Genomic DNA, 13,199 nt, shown 5'->3' with positions numbered 1-13,199 from the left:
CTTTCCAAAAATTTCAACTACCCCAAGTACTCCATACCCTCCCTTCCCTAAGGCAAGAGCTACTTGGCAGAACTTCACAATGTCAATTTTAATTTCCAACGGTGTGTTGTGATGTTTCAGGGTTTATACAGCTCCCAGAGAGAAGCAGTTGTCACTATGGCAACCTTCAGGCCACTGCAGTGAGAGAAATTAGTGCCTGCCCAGACCTAGTAATTGCTGAGTCTTTTCCTCTTGGATTCCTAGCAGTAGATGCTTGAATACAAATACCAAGTGGGCTCCAGCCAGCAAGGGTAATAGTGTACAGCAATAAACTATCTGTTAGCTGATGCTTACATTTCAGACAAATTGAGGAGGTTGTCAAAGGCATTAGCTTCTATCCTTTCCAGGGAATCACTCTGAGAGATTTCTCTAGGGGAGAAAAAAAAAAGTAAAAAAAGAAGCATGAAAGAAATGACTATGTCTACATAATAAAGAGGAGTGTGTGTGTGACCCAACAACTAGGTGCTGCATTGTGTCCCTCTGGAAAAGAACAGAATGTGTGAGTTCTGCTTACATCACGAAATACTAACATCTCCCTTTAGGAGCACCCATGGGTGTCTACAACCCAGATGCAGTTGAAATGTAAGTTTCAGTAACTCCCATTTATATGACAGGCTTTTCTCTTGTTTATCTGTGACTTGGAATCACAGATTTGTTAGAAGTAGATAAGTCCTTTGAGAAAGATGCACAATTCTTGAGAAAATCTAATCAGACTCTCTTGTTTTGGAAATCGAGTCCCTGAGAGGACAGGCAAATAGTATTTTTGTGAAGTCTCAAGACTAAGATTAGGAACACTGGGGTCCCAATTCCATCACTGTATTGAAGCTTTAATTTGGTCTAAATTAGTTGCTTCATAACTTTTTTTTGGTTCTGGGGATTGAACCCAGGAGTGCTTAACCACTAAGCCATATCCCCAGCCCTTTTTTAATATTTTATTTAGAGACAGGGTCTCATTGAGTTTCTTGGGGCCTCACAAAGTTTCTGAGGCTGGTATTAAACTCATAATCCTCCTGCCTCAGCCTCCTGGGCCACTGGGATGACAGGCATGCATCACCACAACCTGCTGTTTAATAACTCTTAATTCTTGATTTCCCAAAACACTCTCCTGAGGCTATTGTAACGTGGCATCCATCATGGACAGTAATTATCCTTTTCCGTGACTGTTTTCCTATTCTTGAGCCAATCAAGGACATAAAAAATTTTTATTTCCTTCTGAATCCCTGGTGGCTTTATATTGCCTGGTGCATAGTTAGAGAATGAATGAATAAATGAAAGGACTAGTGAATAAACTGACTCTTTAAAAACACACAAACATAAAGCAACCATCTTTGCTATCCCTAAGCATGTCAGTAATGTCAGTGTTATCCAAAATCCCAACATGAGCCACTATCTGCTGCCAGCTGAGATAAAAGTCTCAAATTCACAAATTGTACATTTGTGTATTTCTAAGGTTAATGCTTACTGAATGCTTCAGACTTGATGAGAGCTTTAGCCCATAGAAAGGCAGAGCCTAAGGCTGTTAATGTCTTTTCTGAACAACACAGTAATGGATTGCCTGGGCTGATTCATCTTATTCCTACCTAATGTTTGCTTATTTAACTGTGTGGCTGCTTTTCTTAGTAGGAGGTCTTAATGCATTGAAAGTTATCAAAACTCAACATTTAAACTTGAGAGCAGTCAGAAGAACATGGGTTAGGCTGTAGTCAACTGACATGTCTGTAACCAGCAGCAAATACACTATAAGATGCACAATTCTTGAGTATATTTTAATATTCTTAGTTTAATATTCTCATTGCTTCTTTTCAATATAGAATTTTAATAACTTAATAATGATAATACTAAATACCCTAAAGAGTAGCAGAGTTTCTCCAAGAAGCTAGGCTTAACAGTATAGCATCTTCTTTGGAGGTGTAAATCTGCCTGAAAGTCCAATGGATTGTTAATGTTAGAGATGCCCTATAGGAACAAAATAACCATCCTTTGATTCAGGTTAGCATTAAGGAGGATTCTGGAAAGTTCTTTCTCCTGAGAAAATTTTCTCTTTATGTATGGAGTCTTTGACACTGGAAGCTGAAAAAACCCAGGGACAAATGATTGAACTTACATCTGACAGACATGAGATCATACTGCATTATCAGGCTGCTTTACACTTCTGATAAATGCCTTTCATCAATAAATCTATAAATACTGTGTTTTTGTCATACACTTATTATATTTTAGATACAAAGATTATCTTCTGATGTACAATAAACTTCCAACACATTTTCTTCTGTGTGGGAGTTATCTAAAAATGTGACACAAGGGAATAGCTGTTCTAGTAGAAGAATTTTTATGATTGAAATATATCTTGTTTTTTACTTAAAAAGTGTATCATCACTTATCAAAATGCATTCAATTCTTTGAACCAAGGTTAATTATCTGGATTTTAATGACTCTTGAAAATCATACCTTTTCTTCAAAGGCCCCTAGATATTATTTGTATTATGAAGATAAAAATACTTGGGTGTCCTAAACACTATTTCTCTCCTAGAAAAATTATTCTTTTTAAGTTTTGTTTTTAGAAGAAAATTCATTATTTTGATTATGAATGTCTTTTAATATGCAATATCTTACTTACATTTTTACGACCTCATTAAGTCCTCTGAAAGCTTGAGATGGAATGATTTTGACAGGGAGATAAGTGAGTGATCTAGAAAAGAAAAACGAAAAGCCAAGAGTTTAAGTTTTCAGACTGGGTTCCTTTTAAGTTTATAAATAAAGTGTGTGTGTGTGTGTGTGTGTGTGTGTGTGTGTGTGTGTGTGTGTTTGAGAGAGAGAGAGAGAAAGAGAGAGAGAGAGAGAGAGATATTACAGGTAACAACAACTGGATGCAGGTTGAGTATTCTAACATATCAATAAGGAGATATACCATGACTTATTCTTGGTCTTTATCAAAACATATGTAATTGGGTGGTTACAGTCATGAACATTGGGATTAGATGTGTTGAGAGCCACAGCCAAAGGGGCCCCAGCAAACTTCCAGCTGCCAGCAAGCTTCAGACTGCCCCAGCAACATCTAGCTGATTGGCTCCTCTGCGGTGATGTTCATTGGGCTGTTTCCCTGCCCTTCAGACTGCCAGCTGATGATTGGCTCACAGCTGCCCCAGCAACATCTAGCTGATTGGCTCCTCCACGGAGCTGCTCATTGGGTGACTTCTTTGGCTCTGCCCACGCAACCCAGCCAATCGGCCTCAAGAGGAGGAGGATTGTGGGAGGTTGAGAGGCTGGTGTGGGGGAGAGAGGCTTGTGGAAGCCGGTGGTGGCAGTTGGGCTCTGAGGGTTTTTCCCTGGAGCTGTTTTGTTTGGCGTTTGTAGTTCTAAAAATAAAGTTAGTTTCTTTTTGACAAGTGGCTCCTGATTTGTGCCAAGCCAGACTTCAGCATTTGGTGGCTCGCACGGGGAGCAACTGAGGGTAAGTAAACTGCTCGCCCCTGAGGGCAGGGCGAGAGGATGGGGAGCCATTCTAAGTCTCCTCTTTTGTTTTGCTTCGTTTTTGTTTTAACTTTCCTGTCCCTGGAGATGAGTAAGAGGGAAGAAAAACCACTCACATCTGAGGAAAAACTATTTGCGTTTGAGGAACAGATAGGGAGAAAGGACGGATGCATATGTCAGGAGGATAGAAAGGCTGTTATAATGATTTTGTGTGGTTCCCTTTTTATTGGATTCTGTCTCGGTTTTGTTTGGCGTCATCTTGTTGGGTTGTATTATAGTAGAAATACGGGATCAGCAATTAGTAAAAAACAAACCGAAAGAGTGTTAAGTAAATTGTTAGAGGAAGGAAGCTTCCCAGTAAAATCAAGAGCAGTCAGGGCATACGTTGATGTAATACAAGAATATAGCCCATGGCTTTTTAAGGAGGAGCTGTTAGATATATCACAATGGAACCATCATGGTGAAGATTTAAAAAGAATAGAAAAGAACAACCCAGGGACTCTGCCAGTTGGCACATTGTCATTGTGGACGTTGGTATCTAGTTTGCTTAGTCCAAAGCCTTCAGTTCAGACAGAGGTAGAGGAAGAAGAAGACATATTGATTCAAGTAGAAGAGGAAGTCTCTCAAGTTAGTCAGAAAGAGGAAAAGATTCAAGTGAAAGAGAAGGTCTTTCGAGATAGTGAGACAGAGGAAGAAAGTTTAGAGCAGAAAAATCTATCAGGGGAAAATTTAAAACAGGAGACTGCTAATAAGACCCTTTTATTAGAGAGCGTAAGTGTCCAACCAACAGCACCGCCTCTACAGGAGACTGCTACTAATAGCATTCTATCACCAGAGGGCATAAGTGTTCAACCAACAGCGCCACCTCTACAGGAGACTGCTACTAACAGCACTCTATCACCAGAGGGCATAAGTGTCCAATCAACAGCACCACCTCCATATGCTAAGAGACTCCCAACCCCCGCAGTTGATAGTTTGGATCCTGAGACAGGATCTCAAGTATGCCCTGTATTTGAGGTAGGAGGGCAGCGAACTTACCAGGGTTTAAATTTCAAATCAGTGAAGGAGCTAAAAGAGGCTGTAGCAACCTATGGTCCTCAAGCACCCTTCACTGTAAGCTTGGTCGAATCCATTACCAACTTAAGCATGACGCCAGCAGATTGGGCTAGTTTGTGTAAAGCTGTGCTAAATGGAGGACAATACCTGTTATGGAAGGTTGCCAATGAGGAATTTTGCAAGGAGACGGCTAGTCGAAATGCAGCAGCTGGTTATCCTCAGAGAAATCTAGATATGTTGTTAGGAAAGGGACCTTATGAGGATCGGCAGCAACAACTTGCATATGATCCTGGTGTATATTTACAAATTGCTGTAGATGCAGTTAGGGCATGGAAGTCTTTACAAGAACCTGGAGGTTTACAAGGTCAATTATCTAAGATAATACAAGGAGCTAATGAACCTTACGCTGAATTTGTAGATAGGCTTATTCAAACAGCTACCAGAGTTTTTGGGAATACAGAACAAGCAATGCCATTTATAAAACAACTGGCTTATGACCAAGCGAATCGTTGGTGTAGAGATATCATTAGACCATGGAAACAGGAAGATTTAAACACATATATTAAATTATGTAGAGACATTAATGAACAAGGGCAAATTGTGGCAGCTGCAGTAAAACAAGCTTTAGATGCCAGAGACATTAATGAACAAGGGCAAATTGTGGCAGCTGCAGTAAAACAGGCTTTAGATGCCAGAGACATTAATGAACAAGGGCAAATTGTGGCAGCTGCAGTAAAACAGGTTTTGGATGCCAGAGACATTAATGAACAAGGGCAAATTGTGGCAGCTGCAGTAAAACAGGCTTTAGATGCCAGGCCAAGAACATGCTACAATTGTCAACAAACAGGACATTTTAAAAGGAATTGCCCCATAGGAGGAGGGTTTAACAAAACTAGGTATCAAACAAGTAGAATACCGGGTATTTGCCCACGATGCCGTAGAGGGAGACATTGGGCTAATGAATGCCGTTCTCAAACCACCATAGAGGGTACTCCATTATATTGGGCTAATGAATACCGTCCTCAAACCACCATAGAGGGTACTCCATTATCAAAAAACGAACAAGGACAAGGTGTTTATCCACAATATCGTGGACAAAGGCATCAGGCTCCGTTGCCAAAAAATGGACAGGGGGCCCCAATGCTCCGGGGCCCCAAACCACAAATATACGGAGCACTGGAGGAACCCAGCAACCCCAGCAACCCCATCAGGGTAGTGCCCAGCACATCAGATCCCTCATCAGACAAACCAGAGGGAGCGCAGGGTTGGACATCTGCGCCTCCACCAAATCAGTACTAACTCCAGAGATGGGAGTTCAAATCATTCCCACAGGGGTAAAAGGACCTCTTCCCAAAGGAACAGTAGGCTTATTATTGGGACGCAGCTCTTCTACTCTAAAAGGACTTTTGATAAGTCCTGGGGTAATTGATTCCAATTATGAAGGTGAAATAAAAATTATAGCCAGTTCTCCAAAGGGTATATCAGTAATTTCACCAGGAGATAGAATAGCACAGTTACTAATAATACCAAGCCTACATTATAAATTTTCCAGTCATGTTGTAGAAAGAGGTTCCAAGAGATTAGGCTCCACAGGTGTAGATTGGGCTATGCTTTCTTTAAATTTAGATTCTCGACCCATGCTAAAACTAAATATTCAAGGACATGAATTTAATGGGCTACTGGATACAGGTGCAGATCTTAGCATCATCTCTCGTCAAGAATGGCCAAAACATTGGCCATTACAACAAGCCACTCAATCGCTTCGAGGCCTAGGAGTGGCGACTAATCCCGATAGAAGTGCAATGCTATTAGATTGGAAGGATCCTGAAGGATGTGAAGGAACTATACAGCCATATGTATTGGATTATCTTCCCGTAAATTTATGGGGACGAGATGTCTTAGATCAATTAGGTTTGACATTAACAAATAATATCAATCAAAATGCACCCACTATTATGGCTAGACAAGGTTTTAGGAAAGGAAAAAGATTAGAAAGACAAGAACAATGTATAGCAGCACCAATACAAATAGATCAAGGAACAGACAGACATGGGTTGGATTTTCACAAAGGGCCACTGAGACAATAAAAATTACATGGAAATCAGAAAGACCAGTATGGGTTCCTCAGTGGCCCTTGACTAAAGAAAAGACACAAGTAGCCCATGATCTGGTCAAACAACAATTAGCGGAAGGACATATACAACCTTCTGTATCTCCCCATAATACTCCCATTTTTGTCATCAAAAAGAAATCTGGTAAATGGAGATTACTGCAAGATTTAAGAGCCATTAACAATGAAATGGTCATTATGGGACCTGCTCAATCGGGGATTCCTCAATTGTCTGCTTTGCCAAAAACTTGGTATGTTTTAGTTATAGATATTAAAGATTGTTTTTTTTCAATTCCAATTCATCCTGAGGATAGTCCACGTTTTGCATTTACTATCCCTGCACTAAATCATGAAGGTCCTGATCAGAGATATGAATGGAAAGTACTCCCTCAAGGGATGGCTAACAGCCCAACTATGTGTCAAATTTATGTTAACAAAGTAATCCAGCCACTTAGAAATCAAAATCCTGAACTACAAATATTTCACTATATGGATGATGTGTTATTGGCACACAAAGCTAAAAACACATTGCTAGAATGTTATGCCACACTTACAAACTTATTAAAAAATTATAATCTAGAGATAGCAATAGATAAAGTACAATTAAATTTTCCAATTAATTATTTAGGAGTTCTATTATCCTCAACCATGGTCCGTCCACCAAAAATTCAAATACGAGTTGATCAACTCAAATCACTTAATGACTTTCAAAAGTTATTAGGAGACATAAATTGGATAAGGCCTTATCTAGGTATTCCAACAGGAGAATTGGGACCTTTATTTGATATCCTAAAAGGTCCATCAGATCCAAATTCACCCCGAATGTTAACGCCTGAAGCAAGAAAGGCATTAAAAATCATTGAAACATATATGGAAAATATGCATTTGGATAGAATTGATATAAGTTTGCCTTTATTATTTATTGTACTACCAACAAAATATATTCCTACAGGAGTATTTTGGCAAGAAGGTCCATTATTATGGATACATTTATCTTATTCTCCTAACACTATTCTTACTAGGTATCCTGAGGCTGTAGGACAATTAATACTCAAAGGAATAAAAACAGCAAAGGCAGTGTTTGGAATTTCTCCCCATAAAATTATTACTCCATATACTATGAATCAAATTGATGAATTAGCTAATGAGTTAAATACTTGGGCAATAATAATGTGCAAATCTAATGTTTCATTTGATAACCACTTACCATCTAATCCTTTATTGTCTTTTTGGTCATTGCATCCTGTAATTTTTCCAAAAATGACAAGAAAAACACCTATCATGAATGCTCCAAATATATTCACTGATGGGTCAAATAATGGTACAGCAGCAATAATTACACCTAATCAAACTTTTACATTTTTAGTACCCAAACAATCAGCTCAAAAGGTAGAGCTTAATGCAGTATTACAAACTTTTGTGATGTTTAAAGATTCTGTATTTAATTTATTTTCTGATAGCCAGTATATAGTTAATGCTATAGTATCCCTTGAAGATGCTGGTAGAATTTCCCCTTCTTCTACTGTTTTCTCTTTGTTTTCCACTATACAAAGTTTAATCTGGGACAGAAAAGATCCATTCTTTATAGGACATATCAGGGCACATACAGGATTGCCTGGAGCCCTTAGTTTGGGCAATGATTTAGCAGATAAAACTACACGTGACATACATATTTTCTCTATACTAGAAGAAGCTATAAATTTTCATGAAAGATTCCATGTCAATGCTAATACTTTACAAAAGCGTTTTAAAATAACTAAGGAACAAGCTAGACAAATAATAAAACAATGTCAAAATTGTGTGACCTTTTTACCACAAGTTAATCTTGGAGTCAATCCTAGAGGATTGATGCCTAACCATATTTGGCAGATGGACGTCACACACTTGCCAGAATTTGGAAAATTAAAATATTTGCATGTTACAGTTGATACTTCTTCTGGATTTTTGATGGGCTCCCTTCATGCCGGTGAAAAAACTAAAGATGTTATAGCTCATTGCTTACAAAATTTTGCCACTGTGGGCATTCCAAAACAGTTAAAAACAGATAATGCCCCTGGTTATACGTCTACTTCTTTTAAACAATTTTGCTCATCATTTGGCATTACTCATATAACAGGAATCCCATACAATCCACAGGGTCAAGGCATAGTTGAAAGAGCTCATCAAACTATTAAAATGTACTTATTAAAGCAAAAAGACGGAATTGGGAAGGGGTATATATTCCCCAAAGATAAACTTAAAATAACTCTTTTTACTCTAAACTTTTTAAATTTGGATTCATCAGGACTTAGTGCTGCAGAAAGGCATATGTGTCCAAAAAATGTACATAAGCCCAAGGTACTTTGGAAAGATATTCTAACAGGACAATGGAAAGGTCCTGACCCAGTAATTGTCTGGAATCGGGGGTCTGTTTGTGTGTTTCCACAGGAAGAACAGCAGCCGATTTGGATTCCAGAGAGATTAACCAAGGTTCTGACCCAGAACAGCAGCCGATTTGGATTCCAGAGAGATTAACCAAGGTTCTGACCCAGTGATTGTCTGGAGTCGGGGGCCTGTTTGTGTGTTTCCACAGGGAGAACAGCAGCTGATTTGGATTCCGGAGAGATTAACTAAAATCCTGACCCAGTGATTGTCTGGAGTCGGGGGTCTGTTTTTGTGTTTCCACAGAGAGAACAGCAGCCGATTTGGATTCCAGAGAGATTAACTAAAGCGATTTCTACAGACCAAAAAGAAGATGATTTAGCTCAAATCCATAATAGCTGATATCCAAAACTCCAATTTGGCTATCCTTACATCTGCGACAGAACCAGGATGCTTTTTTCAATATCTATTTTATTATTGCCCTTTCCCATATCATGAAGTTCTATTTTATTTTTTTGAGCTCATACAGACCTAGGTTAATGTTTTGCTGATCAGTTCTATTTTTTTTTGACTATAGAGTTTTTAAACATTGCAATAGAGATTTTACCTGTAAAAAGTTATAAGGCCTTTACTATTGTGTTATGTGTTGTATGTATTATATTATGTGTGCACACTTGTGTTTTGTGTTATATGTTTGAATGTACGTATGTCCAATGTACATATTTCTATATATCATATATGATGAGCGCTCATGAAAAGATGGATCCAAATATTTTTTTTTATTCACGTGATTTAAATGGTTTAATTTAAATTGGGTAAATAACTGTTAAGAATTGTTTTAATATGTAAACAAAAAGGAGGTTAACAGATCTGTTTGTTTACTCTCACCTTTAGTTTTCATTATATTTAATAATTCTCTTCACTATAATATAAATTGTTAAGAAAATTGTTTTCTTTTAAGAAAATTGTTTTCTTTTAGTGCCTTCTGGAATGTTACCTAATTTTTTCTTTAGCCATTATTGCCAGAATTTCTATCTTCATCCCAGTGCCGATGAAGATAATATAAATTGTTAAGAAAATTGTTTTCTTTTAGTGTCTTCTGGAATGTTACCTAATTTTTTCTTTAGTCATTATTGCCAGAATTCCTATCTTCATCCCTGTGCCGGTGAAGACAAAGAAAAAACTAATCTACAGTTTCTGCAATAGCCATCACTGAACTGCTTACAGAACTTGCACTGAACTGCTTACAGAACTATGTGTCATTTGTATGCATTGTGAACTATCTGTTGGTGCAGCGACTTGTGGTAGTGTTGGGGTATTTTTGCTGATGATATCATCGGTGGTACAATTTTCCCAAAAGGAGCCGTCAATTGACTTGGTATATCTTCCTCCCTTCTGCTTGTCATGATCATTCAGCTAAAATTTGGGGGTCAACAGAGGTGAGGCAAAGAACCTCACCCCCCCCCCCCCGCTGAGACCTCTCCACAGGTGTGGCTGTACTGGACCGGTAGTCAATGACGGGTAAGATCCAATTACAATGGTACCAACCTAAGACAGGAGGCTGACGCCCTGAGGTCAGCTCATCCGAAGACGGGTAAGGACCATATGTATTGGACAACCTAAGGCAGGCACGGTCCATAAGCCACATGCTTGTTGTTTAAACAGAGAGGGGGAGATGTTGAGAGCCACAGCCAAAGGGGCCCCAGCAAACTTCCAGCTGCCAGCAAGCTTCAGACTGCCCCAGCAACATCTAGCTGATTGGCTCCTCTGCGGTGATGTTCATTGGGCTGTTTCCCTGCCCTTCAGACTGCCAGCTGATGATTGGCTCACAGCTGCCCCAGCAACATCTAGCTGATTGGCTCCTCCACGGAGCTGCTCATTGGGTGACTTCTTTGGCTCTGCCCACGCAACCCAGCCAATCGGCCTCAAGAGGAGGAGGATTGTGGGAGGTTGAGAGGCTGGTGTGGGGGAGAGAGGCTTGTGGAAGCCGGTGGTGGCAGTTGGGCTCTGAGGGTTTTTCCCTGGAGCTGTTTTGTTTGGCGTTTGTAGTTCTAAAAATAAAGTTAGTTTCTTTTTGACAAGTGGCTCCTGATTTGTGCCAAGCCAGACTTCAGCAAGATGCATCTGGGATCAAATCTTTATTGTCTCACCTCCTGATTATGTGACCCTGAGCATGTTCTTTAAGCCCTCTGTTTCTTTTGTCATCAACAAAATTGGAATAGTAATTCCTATCACATTGGATTGTTGTAGTAATTAATCAAGATTACCTCTGTAAAGTCAAGGCTCGAACCAAGTAAATAGTTAATAAATGGCTTTAGAGTGGTCCTGTAGAACTGATTGGGAGGATGAAATAAGAAGCTTTTTTTAGATACAGTGGAGAAATGAATGGTGAAAATACAGTTGGGAACCATGCAGGTAGGAGAAGGGAAGATTCCCTAAGTAATGGCCTCTTTCCACCTAACCTATCTTCCTCAGGCAGCCATTTCAATATAGTCCCAACCAGGCCACTCTGCTCCTATGGTTTTATTCACATGGGAATTTCACATCTTTTGGGAGAATGTCTATGAGAGCACTAACATCTACAGGAACAACTTAAGTATTCATAAAATTGAGGTGAAAGCTGTACAAGACATAGGAGTTGAGAAAAGAGCTCCAGTTTGCAACAGGAAAACCAGTTCAGGATGATATGGGAAGGTTAAAGGATCTTGAGGTTAAGAGGTGCATAAGAAAGCTTCCGCAAATTAGAGATGAACAGTCAACCATTTATCAAGCATCTCCAGTGGTTCAAGATTCAGCTCAGACTGGCAAAGAGGAAGTGAATGGATCAGGTCATTTCAAGTGGAAATCCAGTGACTATCAGGTATATGAGAACAGAGTGGGGAGATGCTGTCTCATTTTTTTTCTAGATGTCTACACAGCAGGGACTGTCTTAGCTTTCAAGAAGAAACAAGTCCTCTGTGATGAGCAAATATCAATCAGTAAAGCATTAGAAGGAACTTTCTACGTTGTAATTCTGTTACATATACCCACTTACAACTTTATTTTATTCATGCAACAATGGCGTGAAGGGGTATTTCCATTTTGATAGCAGAAGAAATTGGGTCAGAAAGAAATTAGGTACTGTGGACAAGGTAACAACCAAGCAGACTGACTCTCAATGCCTTTTCCAATGTGCAGTACTGGGCTAAATGAAGCAAGTGATTCCTAACCCATTGTCTCTTGATGAGTAAGGTGGAAGGACAAGCACTCCATCCTTGCTTCTCTTGAAAGGAAGCACATCACACTCTGTTTCTCTCTCAAAGCAGCTTACCAGCAGTTCCTCTCTTGAAGCTAATACAGAGGAGTTTTAGAGATTTCAGAAGAGTGCTTTCATTCAACAGTTTCTTAGAGATGATACAATCTAGAGGAAATAATCCAAACCTGGTCCTCTGATTCTGTTCCTGATGACTGTCCCACCAAGCACATTATTCAAAACCCCAAATTATTTAACTGGGGATCTGAGAAGAACAGGGATAGTGGAGGGAGAAATCTTCTTGCCATGGCATGTTTGCTTCCTATATTTCTTCTGGAATCATGTCTGCTTGGCTTACTGATTAAAAACACAGTTTTATTGCTTTCTGCACTGCCAAGCCAATAAATTTCCAGAAGAGAAAGCTGTATTCTACTGTACCCCATGCAACATCAATAAAACTGACAGCCAAATTCTGATTCCAGAATCTTTATTGCTGGGGATAATGCAGTGCAGAACATATTTTGGAGAGTGTTTACATAAAAGCTTCAACCAAACCCTTCAGAGGTGTTTATTCATGTAAATGGAGCCCAGAAGCCGGCACCTCTCAACAGGCGGCCTGTTCCCCTAAATGGGAGCTTGCTGCTCCCAGAAGAACAGTTTGGTTCAGATTCGCCAGGGGGTTGTCTGAGCTCTTGATTGATGTATGGATGAAGGAAGAGGAGCAAAGGTCGGACAGAAGTGAGAGAAGCTATAGATCATGCACTGGCTGTCCCCAGTGACTATTGAACAGCCCTGGTGCAAGATGAAATTTTGTAGAGTTGATGTCCACGCTGCAGAGTGGGAAAGGCAGCTATAATGAGAGTGAAAATAAGAGTCCCTATCTAAAAAGGGACACTGATCAAACAACTGACATCTTGGAGTATGTGGCTG

General features: G+C 39.6%; 1 protein-coding gene across 7 annotated transcripts in view; it reads right to left on the bottom strand.

Annotated features, from left to right (window-relative positions):
* The window catches only part of Lhcgr (luteinizing hormone/choriogonadotropin receptor), a 65,021-nt gene that overhangs the window by 35,961 nt on the left and 15,861 nt on the right, over window positions 1–13,199 (bottom strand). For 5 of the 7 annotated variants that reach the window (XM_078029236.1, XM_078029234.1, XM_078029237.1 and 2 more), the window contains exons 2-3: window positions 2,657–2,728; window positions 334–408 (exon numbers count right to left, since the gene is read on the bottom strand). The exons of 1 other annotated variant lie outside the window; for it this stretch is intronic. In XM_078029236.1, coding sequence (XP_077885362.1) covers window positions 334–408; window positions 2,657–2,728 — 147 coding nt within the window. The remainder of the gene's footprint in view (window positions 1–333; window positions 409–2,656; window positions 2,729–13,199) is intronic. One more of the 7 variants, XM_078029233.1, reaches the window with a different exon arrangement.

This window comes from Ictidomys tridecemlineatus, chromosome 12 (assembly GCF_052094955.1).
Source record: "Ictidomys tridecemlineatus isolate mIctTri1 chromosome 12, mIctTri1.hap1, whole genome shotgun sequence".
Lineage (NCBI taxonomy): Eukaryota > Metazoa > Chordata > Mammalia > Rodentia > Sciuridae > Ictidomys > Ictidomys tridecemlineatus.
This window is presented reverse-complemented; position numbering and strand designations above follow the sequence as displayed.